The sequence below is a fragment of the Diplotaxodon limnothrissa genome, linkage group LG23, assembly GCF_057381915.1.
Source record: "Diplotaxodon limnothrissa isolate DT_005_m linkage group LG23, D_limnothrissa_male_GT1.1, whole genome shotgun sequence".
Lineage (NCBI taxonomy): Eukaryota > Metazoa > Chordata > Actinopteri > Cichliformes > Cichlidae > Diplotaxodon > Diplotaxodon limnothrissa.
The window spans coordinates 8,879,567-8,899,650 of NC_140617.1; the positions used below are offsets into that span (position 1 = coordinate 8,879,567).

General features: G+C 44.3%; 4 protein-coding genes across 6 annotated transcripts in view; 2 read left to right on the forward strand and 2 right to left on the reverse strand.

Annotated features, from left to right (window-relative positions):
- Positions 1 to 2,257, forward strand: part of fryl (furry homolog, like) — a 62,254-nt gene extending 59,997 nt beyond the window's left edge. For all 3 annotated transcript variants that reach the window (XM_085347915.1, XM_085347916.1, XM_085347917.1), the window contains one exon: positions 339 to 2,257. In XM_085347915.1, coding sequence (XP_085204041.1) covers positions 339 to 579 — 241 coding nt within the window. In that variant the 3' untranslated portion in view covers positions 580 to 2,257. The remainder of the gene's footprint in view (positions 1 to 338) is intronic.
- Positions 2,258 to 3,385: 1,128 nt separating this feature from the next.
- Positions 3,386 to 5,241, reverse strand: zar1 (zygote arrest 1). The gene is made up of 4 exons (XM_085347665.1): positions 4,549 to 5,241; positions 3,818 to 3,910; positions 3,602 to 3,676; positions 3,386 to 3,529 (listed from the first exon to the last, which is right to left on the reverse strand). Exons 1-4 carry the CDS (start codon positions 5,239 to 5,241, stop codon positions 3,386 to 3,388), a joined length of 1,005 nt encoding a protein of 334 aa, XP_085203791.1.
- Positions 5,242 to 7,301: 2,060 nt separating this feature from the next.
- Positions 7,302 to 9,310, reverse strand: slc10a4 (solute carrier family 10 member 4). The gene is made up of 3 exons (XM_085347664.1): positions 8,796 to 9,310; positions 8,364 to 8,574; positions 7,302 to 7,826 (listed from the first exon to the last, which is right to left on the reverse strand). Exons 1-3 carry the CDS (start codon positions 9,308 to 9,310, stop codon positions 7,302 to 7,304), a joined length of 1,251 nt encoding a protein of 416 aa, XP_085203790.1.
- A 3,047-nt stretch (positions 9,311 to 12,357) lies between these two features.
- On the forward strand, positions 12,358 to 18,348 carry LOC146607519 (uncharacterized). Its single transcript, XM_085347893.1, has 2 exons — positions 12,358 to 13,942; positions 17,914 to 18,348. Exons 1-2 carry the CDS (start codon positions 12,881 to 12,883, stop codon positions 18,346 to 18,348), a joined length of 1,497 nt encoding a protein of 498 aa, XP_085204019.1. The 5' UTR covers positions 12,358 to 12,880.
- Positions 18,349 to 20,084: the final 1,736 nt, after the last annotated feature.

The following is a 20,084-nucleotide window of genomic DNA, read 5'->3' on the forward strand; positions in this document are numbered from 1 at the left end:
TGCCTGGTGATGAGGCATGAGTCTGTGAAGATGAGGGACTGTGCATAAAAATAATTGCTACACCCCCTTGAAATAAAGTTGCTAACAAAAACTGTGCAATGGTACACACCTGTAGCATTACCTAAACAATGAGTGCCTAGAATTTAATACTGTGTTCTTTCTAAAGCTCAGTGAACTACTGCCCAACATCGCCCAAAGTGCATTTGTTCACAGACCTGAACATGTTTTCAGAGTCGACGACTAACAAACCCAAAGCACCTCAGGAAAACTGTTTATCCAGCAGCTAAGAATGTGTTCGGTACAATCCCCTTTTCTTCACATCTCTTCTTCATCTCCAGATCTCTGTGGCCCAACGACATCTTCGGCAACGAGACGGACGACGCGGTCCAGACTCTTCTACACATTTACTTCCGTCACCAGACGCTGGGTCAGACAGGCTGCTTGGCGGTCGTAGGCCCCAGCAGAGACCTGTCTCAGGCTAGCAGCCGCCTCATGGAGCTCAACCTGCAGATCCGTGAGGCTCTGAGTCAGGCGCAGACCTGCCAGACCCACACCGACATAGTCAGCACCGGACTGTAAGCCTGAGGCACTGCAGGCTGGACTAGACTGGACAAAAACACCCCTCTCCTCTACACCTCCCCTCAGCTGGAGTGTAGACGGTGAGGGGCGGAGGACAAGAGAGACTCCACCTATAAAGGGCTAAAGGATGCGTGGGAATAACTGTGACTCTTAATATATATTATTACATGTATGAATGCTTAAAGCTAATATCTTTTCCCAGACTAAGCCAACTCGCAAAATTCAGTTGCAATAAGTCATGTGGTGGCGTGCCTGGGAAAGACTAAGAGAGGGCGCTGTGGGATGATAACTTTTTTTGTTGTTGTTGTTGTTGTTATTTGTTTTTCTCTTTTCGCTGGATCTGATCCGAGGGGCCCCGTCGTACCGAACGGATGCGCTCCTCGGGGTCTGGACTGGGAGTCGGCGTCGAAGCCTGGGAGGCAGTCCAGAGGAGGTGTCGTATGTGTGAGGACGCACCATCAAGATTCATAAGCAAACTCAGAAAGTCTTTGAGAAACCGAATAGTTTTCAAACGCATGCTGAAAGAGAAAAAGCACTGCAAGAATATTTTTTTGAGAAATGTATTTTTTATTAGAGCTAACATCCTAGGTTGTAAATGTTAGGATATTTAACATGTTAACCCTGTGGGAGACGTTTACCTTCAGGGAGTGTACAAAGAGAAATATATCTGTTTATTGATCTGCTCTGAGAGGAGAGTCCCCTTCAACAGGTCTTCACGCAAAACTCACTCTTTAACCAAATAAGTAGATGCCTTTAGAGACTCTTGACTGTGTGATTATATATTGGATATTCTGGTATACGCTCACACACAAAAATGCATATAATTGCACACAAGTGCGGACTGGCTACAGCTCATTATGGAAACATAACTTATTTTACTCTGTATATATTTTAGAAAATGTATAGTGTAAAACCAGTATTTTTTTTTCCCCTTGTACTTTTGTGTAATGCACTGTTCATCCGATTAGGATGTCTGTATAAAGCTAATGTGATGAGAAAGCCAGAAACAGGTTTGAGTCATTAATGGTCCGCTCCACCTTTAGTCATCCAATCATACAAATTTCCCAAAGGCTGCCTTGGTTGGTGGTTGTGGTTTCAAAAGAGGGAAGCGATGCTCGTTTGGGACAAGCCACCCGTCCGCCTTTGGCGGCGATGGAATGGGAGATCAAAACAAGCCTCCATCTCCTCTGCTGGATCCCACCAACCCAGCCAAGCCCCACATACATATGCATTCCTTGTCTCCACTGTGATCTTTTTGTTAGCAGCGTAGGCTCTGCTTAAAGCCTTACGAGGGAGGAGATGAGGTTTGAATCTGTCCATGTAGGTCGATCATGTTGCAAAGCGGCGCTCATCCACTGCTGCGTTTTGATCCTGTTTATTTATTTTCTGAGGGGAAGCGGGTGTCTGTACTCTCACAATGCCCCTACTTGCTGCTGTGACTGCAGGACATGAACCGTTATCTGAATGCTTCTTGGACAGCTTGTCATGGCACATTGTAACAGTCACTGTACTCATTCCTCAGAGCTTCTCTTTTTCTCCTCCTGCTTGTCTGGTACATATGAATGCTGTTCTTATTTAATGATTATTTACCTGGAAGATATTTTAATGTAGAGCTGCATTATACATTTTTTCCTTGTTCACTCATACCAGCCTTTTCTGGATCAATAAAAACCTTACAGAATGATCTTGATCTTCAGTTATTAAAATTGAAAGCACCATCTCCATGTGTTTTTTCTTGGACTCTGCCAGACTCACTGGAAGTTTAAAAAAAATATACTAATTATCTTAAAATACCAGATAGCCGGGAGTTTTTTCCTTCCCACTGTTGCCAAAGTGCTTGCTCATAGAGGTCATAATTGTTGGGTTTTTATTTGTACAGTTGATCCTACAATAATAGATACAATATAAAGTACCTTGAGGCAACTGTTGTGATTTGGTGCTATATAAATAATATTGAATTGAAATTCTGCAAACAAGATGTGCTGCATGGGCACACCCCCATCTGCTTACCAGTGTGGAGGTTAAAAAAAAAAAAAAGCTACATTCCCAAATCCACAGGGGCGTCTGTGGCTCCGGAGGTAGATGGTTCTCCTGTCCCAGTATCTTTGGGCCAGACACTGAAACCCAGATTCCCTGTGGTGCAAGTGTGTATTAGAAAGCACTTAAGACACTGGGTAAAGTGGTGAAGGGTTTTAGTAAAAATCCCTGTACATATGAACCATTTAAATCCAATCCATGCTCTTTGGCTCTGTATGGTCTCATCACTCAAAAGTCATAGCAATAGCCAGAGTGAGTATTCATAGCTACCAGTGACCGTTTGGCTAACAGATCTGCAAACAATTACGAAGGAATGGGTAGGATACACGGATATTCAGAACAGCAGATATTTTTTTTTTTAAGCCAAGTGTTTAGTCTTCGACCCACCAGTTTCAGTGTCTTTGGTGCCACGGCAACCTAGTTTCCAATAATTTGATGTCAGTCTTAGTTTATTGCACATGTTCAGGTTTATGTCAGCCTGATTTTAGACAACAGGATTCTCCAAGGTGCTGCATTTGAGTTGAGATCAGTGACAGTTTAAGTGAGCATGCTTACAGACCGAATGCAAGCTAGCCATTTATTACATCGTAAAGCACATGCGGTGCTTCAGTTTCATCAACACAAAGAGAACTGGTGTGAAATAAAGTACAGAAACATCAAAAATACATTTTGCATCCAAGATGCCATCGTTGCACCAGCAGTGGGTTCAAGATGCCCCCCACGTACAAGTTGTGCCAGCATACTGAGGACAGTTCAGTCGAGACGCTCCTTAGATGATGTACTTGAAGCTGAATGTGCTGTCGCAAGAGAGCCGCTTGCCTTTGCATCTGCCGCACAAATCCTGTCTGTGGGGTCGTTTGGGATCGACGTGTCGTTGTGTTACTGCACAGGAACAGCGTGCTTTGTTGCAAGTCTGAGGAGAGAGGAAGTGTTAAGTGGAGACTAACAAGCCATTCAAAATCCACACAGACAGATTAGGACTTACATGACACGTGATGTCCTCGACACGGTATGGGTTGTATTGCTTTTGGCATTTTCTACAAAACTGTTTGAAGTAAACCTGGAAGATAAGCAGAGGACTCAGATACTTTCTAGGCAGCAGGTCTCTGGAAGTCAGTCATTGTTGCACTGAGGACTTCCTATGGTGGACTCTTGATAAAGCACATTTCATCTTTGGAGGACCTTAAACAGAGCTGCTCACCTTGTTGGTGCCCTGAACACACCACACATAGGCACTCTCCCATCGCAGATTGCAGTCTCTGCAGTGATAATATCCATATTTCTGTTCCAGAAACTGAAGGACAAAAACCAAAATTAGTTCAATGAAATCATTAGAAGGAATCCATCCAAAAATAAACCATCCACATATGTTGTTTGAGAGGAGAACAATCCGAGTAGCCATGATCATGACACTTGCAAAGGGGGGCTAAACAAATATACTTTGAGTTGATTGTTAATTAGCAAATTAACTGAAACAGATTAAACTTTATAGGTAGCACACTGACAAAATTAGAAGCATATTTTCTGGATGATGTTCTAAACAGAAATTTGCCAATAGTTTTGTTTGAAGACGGGTCTCTGATAGATGCTGCCCTCAAGTCTGGTTAAACCAAGGCTAAAGAGCTGCTCAACTTGGGAACAACTTTAAGGTCGTTAAGGCTTGGGCAATACCTAAACAGTATCCAGGAAGTGGAACAAATTAAAGACTAGTTTACAAGGACAGTGAGTATTTTAGTGCCATTTTCGCACTTATTTGGGACAATACTACAGCTTCCAAACTGGACGTTCAGTTCTGAAAGAAAAAGAAATGCGCCAACCCATGTCCTTGAATGAGCCATTTAATATACAAGGCAATTTCCAAGCAGTTGTGGCGCAAACGTTCTTCTTCGAAAAACTGCCAAGTATGAACCTCCCGGTGCGTGATTAACTCACCTGGAACCGCACACGCGCTTTGCCCTTCGAGTCCTCCGCAGTTGGCTGCGCATCCTCACTCCTGGCCAGCTGTTTGGACTTGAGCTTTTTGCTCTGCTCTGCTCGCTTTGCGGTCTTTTCATCCCCACCAGCCTGGCTGTCTTCGTCCTTCCCCTCGGTGTCCTCGGAGGGCTCGGGCGGCTCACCCGGGGGCTCACCGGTCTGCACCGTCTCACTGGAGGTTTCCTTATTGTTGTTATTTTCATCGACCAGGAAGGAGGTGACGCTCCTGTATGCTATCGGGGAGTAGACGGCGAGGGTGCGGGGGTAACGCACACCGCCCGTCGCTTTGGGGCTGCTGGGCGTCGCTGGCTCCTGCTTCCTTTTGCGCTGGAAGTCCCGCTTCATGGCCAGAAGGGTGCGCGGGCCAATGGAGCACTGCACCGAAGCGTCCTTCTTCGGGTTGACCTGCACTGCCACATCCTTGGTGTTCGCCTTCCTGAGCCTCGGGGTGAGTTTGGGGTTGATTTGGGACAAGATGGACTTCAGCTGTGCGCGCTGGTGGTTGTTGAAGGCGTCAGAAGAGTCTCCATAGTGGGAGAAGTAACTTTTGTATTTCCACCCCGCGTCTTTAGGCCGGGGGTATCTGCCCATGTAAGGATTGTAAGAAGAATAGAAGTAGGCGTCCACTGGCTCGTCACCATATGTTGCCATGTTTGTTCAACCGGCCGAGGTTTTGCTGTAACTAGTTAAATAGAGTGGAGCTCTCCATTAGACCTAATTAAGATCAGGTGTAGGACGTCTCATTACAAGAAAGGAGGGGAAAGTAGACACGTGACAGAGGTGTGCCTGTTTTGTGTTTATACGTCTTTAATTGGCACAATTTTTACAGTACAATTAAGATCAGACTGTAGAGCACAGGTAAGCTAAAGTTTTGGCACAGGCTTGTTGGGAAAACTGCACATGAATCAGTCTGATATGTTTTTAAAATGGCTTTTAGTCTCTCTTACACACACACACACACACACACACGCACACACACACACACACACACACACACTTAAAGCATTGGAACGAAACACTGTCCTGCTTCACTAATGCAACTTTGAAGTCATGTTTCTTTTGCTTTTTTTATATCACGAAATGAGACATCAGTGGTTAGGATGAACGAGTTAAGCTCAGGACATAAAGCACCTTTTTAGCAATCATGTTAACATTTTACAGACATTTCTTTTATGAATAACAGCGATGAAATGATAAATCCATCTGAACGCCTTAATCTGCTTCCCTGCGTCATAGTATGTATGGAAGGTCATAACTGCCAAAATTAAAAAATAAAGAAATTAGTCAATAAATGACTCAGTAATTAGATTATATGCTTTATCAGCGGTTGAAGTTTCCAGATTTATATAACAACATAGTGTAGTGGTTAACACATTCACCTTACATGTGCATGATCACCATTTTGAGACTAGGAGAACGCAGCCCTACCCCCACATTTTTCCAAGGCGAGGTCACACGCTATTGGATTCCCGGTGCTATTCCAAAGCCTGGATAAATGGGAGGGTTGAGGGAGGGTGACCCATTTAGAAAAGGGAAAGCTTATGTGTGAAGGCTAGCTACGCAGGTACTTTTTAAAACAAGATTTTTCCGAGTTTGTCTTTAAAAAATGTCTCCTTACACATGAAAATGCAAAACCAATCTCGAGCGCAGTCAAGAGCATGCTAAAGCAACAGGTGGTGATATAACCCCAACCTTCAAAAAATGTTGGCCAATCAAAAGCTCATAAACAATAACACGGCACAGAGTCTGCGAGGAGCTAAAGGTGCACATCCCTGCTAATCTTAAGCAAGAAACGAATAAAACACCCGAATTTCAATCAACCAATTTAAATCATACACATGTATCAAAGATGGACGTAACCTTCGGGTCTAACAATAAAGCCAATGCAGAAGTGCCAAAATATCTGTATCCTACTTGAAGACCACCAGATGGCAATAGCTGTGGTTTCGAAAAGTCATTTAATTCTATAGAGTTCTGTGGGAAAATTATTTTCTGATTTTCCTGCTGAGTTTATGGTCTCAATCACTCATTTCGGGTCATGCTAAAAATAAAAACCAAGGTCTGTTTTATAAGCAAAGCAGAATGGAAGGATATCTGTGGTATGTAGCTACAAGTCAGTGAGCGTTAGCCAATGAGCATCCATTTTCACAGTCAGACCGTTATCTCTTCATATGTGGATTTTTGCAACTAAGCTGGCGATTGCAGAAACCACATCCCCAGGCTTCAAAATTGGACTTCAGAAACCAACAAGTGATGTCACGGTAGCTAGATCCATCTTTTATAATGTCTGCTTGGAGCCAACCTCACGTGGTCTTTAAAGGACCAGTATTAGATGAAGGTTTTATTACCTTTGCATTTGCTTCATTTTTCAGTCCTAGGAGTTCCCACTTGGCTAAAAATACAGTCAAATAATAGATAAATAATAAAAAGAATCATTAAATAAATGTAAAATAAAAGTCAAAATGAATGAAAGTAATAAAGTGGGATAACTATAATACCAAGTGACATGTTGAAAACAATAAAAACAAGTGTTTATATTATAGCTTTATTCATTTCTGTGTTTAAGTAATAATTTAATGTCTATTAATTGTGTTACTGAGTCATATATATATGTTTTTTCGTTTTTTTTTCTTTTTTCAATTTGGCAGTTTTGGTCCTCCATAGAGGAGCAGCGATTTTTGTTTTTTTTTATTTTATTATTTTTATGCAGATTAAACTGGAGTTGGATCAGGAGGACAAGGATCCAGCATGATAGTGTTTGGGTCGCTCACTGTCACCGCACCATATGACGGTTCAAAGTCCTCGTCTTCAAACCTTTGATAATTTATGTCCGTGTCCTCACCGTCCACCATGGGATCTGGTTTATGCAGGACCTCCCTCCTGTACATCCTGTAGGCCAGGATGAAAATCCCAGCCTCGGTTGCTTGGAACAGGGCGTAGAGCAGGGGAAACATGTACATCCCCCCCATCAGCTGAGGAGGGAAGGCCAGCTTCAGGATAGCCGTACACAGCTGCACATTCTGGCAGCCCGTCTCCAGAGACACAGCCCTGCGACTGTTGGGGGGCAAGTCAAAAAGCACTGCCAGCCCGTAACCTGCAGCGTAACCGCACAGAGGCATCAGCACAGCCACCACGTAGACAGAAGGCGGGATGGTGGAGAGCAGCTCTGGCCCCAGCATTGCTCCAGTAAGGATGAAGAGTAACACCAGGGTGAACAACAAAGACCACAGAGAAGCCTGCAAACACAAGAATTCAGCGTGAGAATTTTTTTAAAAAATATGGCGGCAACTTTCTACAAGACATGATTTTTAAAACCAAAAAATTTCGGTTTTTTTCTTCATTTGAACCATAAAGGCAATATCCAATCTGCGCAACCAATAATAACTAATAACATCACATTTTTATGTTGCTTTATTTATTTATTGTAAACTCCTTTTTAAAAATTGTGTACATATAATAAAAGTTTAAGATAGACTGCTTTCTTTGCACTAAGGGGACAGCATATAATTTCGTTGTGCTTGTGGTGCCCAACATAACTGTGTACTCTAACTGATGAGGCCCTCATGTGTCGCTTTTATCAGAAAGCACAGGGAGGAGCTCTTCCTGATATAGTGCCTCTGATGTCACTCTTCCAGCGGTCAGCCACCCCACTAGTAATAACTGAGACCAAGAAATACGCAATGCGCTTTTGGGCTAAGGCCCCTAACCAAAAGCACTTCGGCTGGAACGAAATGATCGAACGGATGTATAAAAGTTAATTGTTGTCAGATTACCTTTAAAACAATATCCGCCACTCGCGTGTAGCGGTACCTAAGCATAACTCCAAACCCAATGGGGATGAGGGTGCTGCAAAGTGTCAGTATGATGGCCCCAAAGGGCAGGAGGTTAACCACAGGGGTGTTGATCCAGGCTCGACTGTAGATCCAGAGGCAGAGCGGCATCAAAACGAGCGCCAGCAGAGTGGAGGATATGGTCATGATGATGCTGGGAGGAGTAGAGAAAAGAAGGAGTATGGTGGACGTGCAGCACGTACGGTGTTGGATCGTTTGAGGAAAATGTAGCAATGGCTTAAAAAAAGCATGCAGAACTTAAAAGTTATTCTTAAGTGTTGTTATTTCAGTGCGTTAATGTCAGAATTTGCGCACAAAACACTGTTAACACCAAAACCCACTTCAAGTCATGCTTAGGTGAGTAAGGGGATCTACCTTAGATTCATCTCTCCGTGCACAAGCAGAGACATAATATTTGACAAGTTTCCTCCAGGACAGCAGCCACAGAGGAGCACGGCCATCGCCGCCACATCATCCAAAGAAAAGGCTAGCGCCAAAAGAAAAGCCACTAGTGGCATGATAACAAACTGACACACCAGAGCCAGGAGCACCCCGATGGGTCGGCGGATATGTTCTCCGAGCTGGCTGACCTCCACCGTGCAGCCCAGCCCCAACATAGTGAAGCAAAGTACCAGTCCGACGAACACATTGATGCCGTGACTGAGCGGGGAGTCCCAGAAGGCAGGCATCAGGTGAGAGGTTTCCGTCGGGAGAACGGCCATAAACTCGGCTACAGTCCTGTAACCGCTGCCTTGGAGAAACACGGCACGACCGACCGCTCCTAATCCCTTCATGACACCCTCCTCCGGAGAATCCACTTGCTTTAAAGTAATAAAGTCCACCGAACCAGCACTTTGCGCACTTCCACCCGGCAGACTGGAGTTCTCCATGGCGCAAAAGGAGATCAGAAAATCTCAACCGTCGCCTTGTGCCTGTATTGGCTCGTGCGTAAACGATTCCTCTAGTGACGCACTGTCACTAATAAGAAACTGCGGAAGGTCCAGTAGTCGACCGCGGTAAAGTGAGCCGTCATTTGTGAGCCGCGGTCAAGCCAGCCGCCTCCTATCCGCCGCATAAATTTCCTTGCGCTTTTACACCAGTCTTTACGGTAGCGCCTTTTCGCTTTATGTGCCGATTGAAAGCCTATACCCGCGCACACGTGCACGCGCGCGCACAAATTACAATGTAACGGCCCGATACAGTCAATACAATTATGGAAATGTCAGAAATTCATTAAAAATCATCCTGAGTAGTTGATGTACAACTTTCAACACATCCCCCCTCTGGGACACCTACTGTACCTGTGTGCCAGGTTTCAGCCAGATTTACTGTAGAATTCCTCAGAAATTAAAGGAAACTTATATTCAATTCAATACAGTCAATACAATAGAATTATGTCAATTTTCAGAAATTCATTAAAAATCATCCTGAGTAGTTGATGTCCAACTTTCAACACATCCCCCCTCTGGGACACCTACTGTACCTGTGTGCCAAGTTTCATCCAGATTTACTGTAGAATTCCTCAGAAATTAAAGGGTACTTTATTCAATTCAATACAGTCAATACAATAGAATTATGTCAATTTTCAGAAATTCATTAAAAATCATCCTGAGTAGTTGATGTCCAACTTTCAACACATCCCCCCTCTGGGACACCTACTGTACCTGTGTGCCAGGTTTCAGCCAGATTTACTGTAGAATTCCTCAGAAATTAAAGGAAACTTATATTCAATTCAATACAGTCAATACAATAGAATTATGTCAATTTTCAGAAATTCATTAAAAATCATCCTGAGTAGTTGATGTACAACTTTCAACACATCCCCCCTCTGGGACACCTACTGTACCTGTGTGCCAGGTTTCAGCCAGATTTACTGTAGAATTCCTCAGAAATTAAAGGGTACTTGTATCCAATGCAGTCGGCCAATACAGTAGAATTATGTCAATTTTCAAAAATTCATTAAAAATCATCCTGGGTAGTTGATGTCCAACTTTCAACACATCCCCCCTCTGGGACACCTACTGTACCTGTGTGCCAATTTTCATCCAGATTTACTGTAGAATTCCTCAGAAATTAAAGGAAACTTATATTCAATTCAATACAGTCAATACAATAGAATTATGTCAATTTTCAGAAATTCATTAAAAATCATCCTGAGTAGTTGATGTCCAACTTTCAACACATCCCCCCTCTGGGACACCTACTGTACCTGTGTGCCAATTTTCATCCAGATTTACTGTAGAATTCCTCAGAAATTAAAGGGTACTTGTATTCAATGCAGTCGGCCAATACAGTAGAATTATGTCAATTTTCAAAAATTCATGAAAAATCATCCTGAGTAGTTGATGTCCAACTTTCAACACATCCCTCCTCTAGGACACCTACTGTACCTGTGTGCCAGGTTTCAGCCAGATTTACTGTAGAATTCCTCAGAAATTAAAGGGTACTTGTATCCAATGCAGTCGGCCAATACAGTAGAATTATGTCAATTTTCAAAAATTCATTAAAAATCATCCTGGGTAGTTGATGTCCAACTTTCAACACATCCCCCCTCTGGGACACCTACTGTACCTGTGTGCCAATTTTCATCCAGATTTACTGTAGAATTCCTCAGAAATTAAAGGAAACTTATATTCAATTCAATACAGTCAATACAATAGAATTATGTCAATTTTCAGAAATTCATTAAAAATCATCCTGAGTAGTTGATGTCCAACTTTCAACACATCCCCCCTCTGGGACACCTACTGTACCTGTGTGCCAATTTTCATCCAGATTTACTGTAGAATTCCTCAGAAATTAAAGGGTACTTGTATTCAATGCAGTCGGCCAATACAGTAGAATTATGTCAATTTTCAAAAATTCATGAAAAATCATCCTGAGTAGTTGATGTCCAACTTTCAACACATCCCCCCTCTGGGATACCTACTGTACCTGTGTGCCAAGTTTCATCCAGATTTACTGTAGAATTCCTCAGAAATTAATGGGTACTTGTATTCAATGCAGTCGGCCAATACACTACAATTATGTCAATTTTCAAAAATTCATGAAAAATCATCCTGAGTAGTTGATGTACAACTTTCAACACATCCCTCCTCTAGGACACCTACTGTACCTGTGTGCCAGGTTTCAGCCAGATTTACTGTAGAATTCCTCAGAAATTAATGGGTACTTGTATCCAATGCAGTCGGCCAATACACTACAATTATGGAAATTTCAGAAATTCATTAAAAATCATCCTGAGTAGTTGATGTCCAACTTTCAACACATCCCTCCTCCGGGAAACCTGCTGTACGTCTGGGCCAAGTTTCAGCCAGATTTACTGTAATATTCTTCAGAAATTGCAGGGAACTTATGTTCAGTGCAAGAAAGGCTGAAAGACGACCACCACTGAACAAGACACACAAGCTGAAACGTCAAGACTGGGCCAAGAAATATCTCAAGACTGATTTTTCTAAGGTTTTATGGACTGATGAAATGAGAGTGAGTCTTGATGGGCCAGATGGATGGGCCCGTGGCTGGATTGGTAAAGGGCAGATAGCTCCAGTCTGACTCAGACGCCAGCAAGGTGGAGGTGGAGTACTGGTTTGGGCTGGTATCATTAAAGATGAGCTTGTGGGGCCTTTTCGGGTTGAGGATGGAGTCAAGCTCAACTCCCAGTCCTACTGCCAGTTTCTGGAAGACACCTTCTTCAAGCAGTGGTACAGGAAGAAGTCTGCATCCTTCAAGAAAAACATGATTTTCATGCAGGACAATGCTCCATCACACGCGTCCAAGTACTCCACAGCGTGGCTGGCAAGAAAGGGTATAAAAGAAGAAAAACTAATGACATGGCCTCCTTGTTCACCTGATCTGAACCCCATTGAGAACCTGTGGTCCATCATCAAATGTGAGATTTACAAGGAGGGAAAACAGTACACCTCTCTAAACAGTGTCTGGGAGGCTGTGGTTGCTGCTGCACGCAATGTTGATGGTGAACAGATCAAAACACTGACAGAATCCATGGATGGCAGGCTTTTGAGTGTCCTTGCAAAGAAAGGTGGCTATATTGGTCGCTGATTTGTTGTTGTTTTGTTTTTGAATGTCGGCGAGGATTCCGCACGGCACTCCCCTCCATTCACCTCGCGAATCTCCGCTCTCTTCCAAACAAAGTCGACGAATTACTGCTCTTAAACCGGACTAACAAGGACTTTGCACGCTCTGCTGCCCTCTGCTTCACTGAAACCTGGCTCAGTGAGCGAGTCCCAGACGCTGTCTTAAATCTGCCGGGCTTCCAACTTCACCGGGCGGACCGCGAAACAGAGCTCTCAGGGAAAACAAAGGGTGGTGGAGTCTGCTTCTACATTAATGAAGGTTGGTGTACTGATGTCACAGTGTTACAGAAACACTGCAGCCCACACTTGGAAAGTTTTCTCATCAACTGTAAACCTTTTTATTCACCGCGGGAGTTTTCTTCCTTCATGCTGGTCGGAGTTTACATCCCTCCACAGGCCAACGCGAACAACGCACTGTGCGAGCTGGCTGACCAGATTACTACCCTGGAGAGGAAATTCCCGGATTCCTTTACAATTATTCTTGGGGATTTTAACAGAGCAAACCTAAACTACGAACTCCCTAAATACAGACAGCATATAGACTGCCCCACCAGGGACAACATCATACTGGATCACTGCTACACCACTCTAAAAGATGCCTATCGCTCTGTGCCCCGGGCAGCTTTGGGACATTCTGATCACTGCATGGTCCATCTTATTCCAGTTTATAGGCAAAAACTCAAACGTGCCAAGCCTGTAGTCAAAACTGTGAAGAAGTGGACTAACGCAGCAAAGCAGGAACTGCAGGACTGTTTTGACTCCACTGATTGGACTGTTTTTGAAGCTGCATCTGAGAACCTAGATGAGCTCACGGACACTGTGACATCATACATCAGTTTCTGTGAAGACGTGTGTGTGCCAACAAAGACCTTTTGCACATACAACAACAATAAACCATGGTTCACTCCTAAACTCCAACATCTTCGCAAGGCCAAGGAGGACGCTTACAGAAGTGGTGACAGGGTCCTGTACAAGCAAGCCAGGAACACACTGACCAAGGAGATCAAAGCAGCTAAAAGGATCTACTCCCAGAAGCTGGAAGAACGGCTCTCAGCCAACGACCCTGCGTCAGTGTGGAGGGGCCTGCAGGAAATCACCAGCTACAGACGCCCCCCACCCACTATTGAAGCAAACAAAGACCTGGCCAACGAGTTAAACACTTTCTATTGCAGGTTTGAGACGGACAGACTCCCACGCCCCACCCTCCCCTCCCCAGGGACATTGCTTCAGACATTGACCCCCAACACACCTTCCACCTCTCCCCCCTTCACCCTGCCCCTCCCCAATCAAGACTCAACGACCACCCCCACCCTCCCCAATCCAGACTCAACGACCACCACCACCCTCTCCAACCCAGACTCAACGACCTCCACCACACCTCTCACCCCCCTTTCCTCCTCCCTGAAACTAAGAATACACACTCAGGATGTGAGCCGACTATTCCAGAAACAGAAGCCCAGGAAAGCCCCCGGACCAGACGGCGTCTCACCCTCCTGCCTCAAAACCTGTGCTGAACAGCTGGCTCCCATCTTTACTCGCATCTTCAACAGATCCCTGGAGCTGTGTGAAGTTCCCTCCTGCTTCAAACGCTCCACCATCATCCCTGTTCCCAAGAAACCCACCATCACAGGACTGGATGACTACAGACCTGTCGCCTTGACGTCTGTGGTCATGAAATCTTTCGAACGACTGGTGTTAGCCCATCTGAAAGACATTACAGGCCACCAGCTGGACCCTCTGCAGTTTGCCTACCGGGCAAACAGGTCAGTGGATGATGCAGTGAACATGGGGCTGCATTACATCCTACAACATCTTGACCGCCCAGGAACTTATGCCAGGGTCCTGTTTGTGGACTTTAGTTCGGCTTTTAACACCATTGTGCCTGAACTTCTTTCCTCCAAACTCTCCCAGCTCAGCGTGTCACCAGCTACCTGTCAGTGGATCACCAGCTTCCTGACAGACAGAAAGCAACAAGTGAGGCTGGGGGAGATCACCTCTGAAACCCGGTCCCTCAGTATTGGTGCCCTCAAGGATGTGTCCTCTCACCACTACTGTTCTCCCTCTACACTAACGACTGCACCTCCAATAACTCTGCTGTCAAACTCCTAAAGTTTGCAGATGACACCACTGTCATTGGCCTCATTCAAGATGGTGATGAGTCTGCATACCGGCAGGAAGTTGAGCGGCTGGTACTCTGGTGCAGTCAGCACAATCTGGAGCTGAACACTCTTAAGACTGTAGAGATGACAGTGGACTTCAGGAGACATCCCTCAACTCTGCTCCCCCTCACCATATCAGACAGCCCTGTGTCGACTGTGAAGATCTTCAAGTTCCTGGGTACAACCATCTCCCAGGACCTGAAGTGGGAGACCAACATCAACTCCATCCTCAAAAAGACCCAGCAGAGGATGTACTTCCTGAGACAACTGTGGAAGTACAGTCTCCCACAGGAGCTGCTGATCCAGTTCTACACTGGTCATTGAGTCTGTCCTGTGCTCCTCCATCACAGTCTGGTATGGAGCAGCCACTAAACAGGACAGGAGCAGACTGCAGCGGACTGTACGGGCAGCAGAAAGGATCATCAGCACCCCCCCTGCCCTCCATCCAGGATCTGTACCTCTCAAGAACCAGGAAACGGGCAGGGAAAATCATCGCAGACCCCTCACACCCTGCACACAGACTTTTTGATCTGCTGCCCTCTGGCAGACGGTACAGAAGCCTGCAGACCAGGACCACCCGACACAGGAACAGTTTCTTTCCCCTCGCCATCTCCCTTCTTAACAGTTGACCTGTCACACTGCTCCCACTGCCAGACTGCAACTGCACCTTATGTACATTTTGTAGTATTCATTCCACCTCATTCATTTCTGTATTTTATGTATATAAGGTTAGATTCGTTATTTATAGTTGGTTTACATAGCTTTGTGTATGTATGTGTAATGTGTATATATAGACACTTGTGTGTGTGTGTGTGTGTGTGTGTGTGTGTGTGTGTGTGTGTGTGTGTGTGAGATTTACATTGCTGTGCTTGAGAGCCACCATCTACCGGAACCAAATTCCCTGTATGTGTCTGCACATATACAGTGGGGCAAAAAAGTATTTAGTCAGCCACCGATTGTGCAAGTTCCCCCACTTAAAATGATGACAGAGGTCAGTAATTTGCACCAGAGGTACACTTCAACTGTGAGAGACAGAATGTGAAAAAAAAAATCCATGAATTCACATGGTAGGATTTGTAAAGAATTTATTTGTAAATCAGGGTGGAAAATAAGTATTTGGTCACCTCAAACAAGGAAAATCTCTGGCTCTCACAGACCTGTAACGTCTTCTGTAAGAAGCTTTTCTGTCCCCCACTCGTTACCTGTATGAATGGCACCTGTTTGAACTCATCATCTGTATAAAAGACACCTGTCCACAGCCTCAAACAGTCAGACTCCAAACTCCGCCATGGCCAAGACCAAAGAGCTTTCGAAGGACACCAGGAAAAGTATTGTAGACCTGCACCAGACTGGGAAGAGTGAATCTACAATAGGCAAGCAGCTTGGTGTGAAAAAATCAACTGTGGGAGCAATCATCAGAAAATGGAAGACATACAAGACCACTGATAATCTCCCTCGATCTGGGGCTCCACGCAAGATCTCATCCCGTGGGGTCAAAATGATCATGAGAACGGTGAGCAAAGATCCCAGAACCACACGGGGGGACCTGGTGAATGACCTGCAGAGAGCTGGGACCAAAGTAACAAAGGTCACCATCAGTAACACACTACAACGGCAGGGAATCAAATCCCGCAGTGCCAGACGTGTTCCGCTGCTGAAGCCAGTGCATGTCCAGGCCCGTCTGAAGTTTGCCAGAGAGCACATGGATGATACAGCAGAGGATTGGGAGAATGTCATGTGGTCAGATGAAACCAAAGTAGAACTTTTTGGTATAAACTCAACTCGTCGTGTTTGGAGGAAGAAGAATACTGAGTTGCATCCCAAGAACACTATACCTACTGTGAAGCATGGGGGTGGAAACATCATGCTATGGGGCTGTTTTTCTGCCAAGGGGACAGGACGACTGATCCGTGTTAAGGACAGAATGAATGGGGCCATGTATCGTGAGATTTTGAGCCAAAACCTCCTTCCATCAGTGAGAACTTTGAAGATGAAACGAGGCTGGGTCTTCCAACATGACAATGATCCAAAACACACCGCCCAGGCAACAAAGGAGTGGCTCCGTAAGAAGCATTTGAAAGTCCTGGAGTGGCCTAGCCAGTCTCCAGACCTCAACCCCATAGAAAATCTGTGGCGGGAGTTGAAAGTCTGTGTTGCTCGGCGACAGCCCCAAAACATCACTGCTCTCGAGAAGATCTGCATGGAGGAATGGGCCAAAATACCAGCTACTGTGTGTGCAAACCTGGTAAAGACCTATAGTAAACGTTTGACCTCTGTTATTGCCAACAAAGGTTATGTTACAAAGTACTGAGTTGTGTTTTTGTTATTGACCAAATACTTATTTTCCACCCTGATTTACGAATAAATTCTTTACAAATCCTACCATGTGAATTCATGGATTTTTTTTTCACATTCTGTCTCTCACAGTTGAAGTGTACCTCTGGTGCAAATTACTGACCTCTGTCATCATTTTAGGTGGGGGAACTTGCACAATCGGTGGCTGACTAAATACTTTTTTGCCCCACTGTACTTGGCCAATAAACACGATTCTGATTCTGATTCTGATTCTGAGATGTATATTTGTGAATGTGGAGATGTTATATTGGTTTCACTGGTAAAAATAGATAATTGAAATGGGTATATATTTGTTTTTTGTGAAGTTGCCTAATAATTATGCACAGTAATAGTCACCTGCACACACAGATATCCCCCTAAAATAACTAAAAAAAAAAAAAAAAAAAAAAAAAACTACTTCCAAAAACATTCAGCTTTGATATTAATGAGTCTTTTGGGTTCATTGAGAACATGGTTGTTGTTCAATAATAAAATTATTCCTCAAAAATACAACTTGCCTAATAATTCTGCACTCCCTGTAGGTCTGTTGACAGAGCTCTGTACAGGTCTGCTCGAGCTGACCTGAAAAGGGGTCCCACCTGTCCAGCAACAACACATGGCATGGAATAATAGACATCATAAACCACAGAGGCAGAACTGTGAAAACAGAAAACCTGAGTGTGCAGCTAGCAGATGACATAAACAGCTTCTTTGCCCGCTTTGAAACACCACAACAGCAGCATTCATCTGCCTCAGCCCTGCTCCCATCCTCATCCTCACCTGGTTCCTGCACCGCTCCATTCACTGTAACGGAGCACGATGTCAGATGAGTGTTCCTAGCAGTGAACCCCAGGAAGGCGTCCAGACGGAATACGTGGTAAAGTGCTAAGACCATGTGCCCACCAGCTCACCCTCATCTCCACCAGAATCTTCAACCTCTCACTGGATGAAGCAGCCATCCCATCCTGTCTAAAATCAGCCACAATCATCCCAGTACCAAAGAAGTCTCCCATCACCAGCCTGAACTATTATTGCCCTGTGGCCCTCACACCGGTAATCATGAAACTAGTCCTTCAGCACACCAAGGATTACCTCCCCCCAGAATTCGACCCCCACCAGTTTGCATACCGTGCAAACAGATTCACAGAAGATGCCATCACCCTCCACTCGGTGCTGAGTCACCTAGAACAGCGGCAGAGCTACGCCAGAATGCTCTTTGTGGACTACAGCTCACCCTTCCACCACTCGCCCATTGAGAGCCTACTAACTTACTGCATCACAGTATGGTACAGCAGCTGCACTAAGGTGGATAGAGCCACCCTCCCAGCATGTTTGCAATGAGTAGGAGATGCTCTGTATCTCACTGTACAACTGTATAGTGACAAAGGTATTGGGTTCTTTTCTAAAAATTGCTATAAACAGAGGAACCCAAACTGATGAAAAGTGGCGAATATTTTTTTTCAAATGACTATTTTTAGTGGATTTTTGATATAGAAGCAGAATGACAGAATGTTAAAAGAAGTTAATTTTAGTCATTCTAAGCTGGGCATTGCGTTCTCTGGCTGTTCAAAGCCATGGAACTTTAGACTTTCCAAGCAAATAATGATGGCCATACTGATGTTCTTTTCAGTACATTTTACTTTGTGTTCATTTTCATTTTTATGATGTTTCTATTTTTACATAATTCCTCCCACATAGCAAAATTGGTATGGCCTGGATCTGTCCCACACAATGTGCTTACACATGGCCTGCGTACCGCAAAGAATGACGGCCCTATGGTGGCCCAGATCTGGTTTACCAGAGGTGGCCCACACATGAGCCAGCACAAGGCCAGTTGCAGACACACTGCTGGCCCTGTGCTGGCCCAGAACAGTTTCAGCTCTGGCCCCAGATGTCAGCCTAATGTGTACCTTAGCCATGTAAGCCATGTAATAACAACATGTGCTGGAACATAATAGTGCAAAAGTAACATGACGAAACTCTGTTCAGACAGTGAATGGACTGATTCTTATACAGCACTTTTTTACTCACCCATATTACTCAAAGTGCTCTATACAACATGTCACATTCACCCAATCAGGCCAAATGTGGCATGCCATCACATAAACAGTGCCATCTTACCATGCCAGAAGTCAGCCAGCAGTGCCGGCTTGACACCAGATCCAGGCAAGACCCGTCTGCTATGTGGGATGACTTGTTCTTTTGGCGTTTTAGTTGTGGATTATGTTTGGGCTGTGTCTCTTGCCCTTTCAGTATTGTTTTCTTGTGCTTCTAAGTGTCCCTTTGTTTCTTTTTAGGTTATGTAGTATGGGTTAGAGATATTTTGTATGTTGTTTTTGTTTAATAAATCCGCCTTTTGGATTATTCCCTGATGTGCCTGAGTTCTGTTATTTAGTGTCACTTTGAAAGGACACACAGCCAGCATTTACATAGAATTGTTCTTTCAATTTTTGATAAAGATTACAGTGAATTGAGATGTAACTTGGCCCAGAGGTACGGTAGGATGCCCAGAGTAAGAAAGTGTTGAAAGTTGGACCTCAACTATTATGGGTGATTTTTAATGAATTTTTGAAATTTCCATAATTGTAGTGTATTGGCTGTATTGAATTGAATAAATGTTTCCATTAATTTCTGAGGAGTTCTACAGTAAATCTGGATGAAACTTGGCACACAGGTACAGTAGGTGTCCCAGAGGAGGGATGTGTTGAAAGTTGTACATCAACTACTCAGGATGATTTTTAATGAATTTTTGAAAATTGACACAATTGTAGTGCATTGGCTGTATTAGATTGAATAAATGTTTCCATTAATTTCTGAGGAATTCTACAGTAAATCTGGATGAAACTTGGCACACAGGTACAGTAGGTGTCCCAGAGGGGGGATGTGTTGAAAGTTGGACATCAACTACTCAGGATGATTTTTAATGAATTTCTGAAAATTGACATAATTATATTGTATTGACTGTATTGCATTGAATACAAGTACCCTTTAATTTCTGAGGAATTCTACAGTAAATCTGGATGAAAATTGGCACACAGGTACAGTAGGTGTCCCAGAGGGGGGATGTGTTGAAAGTT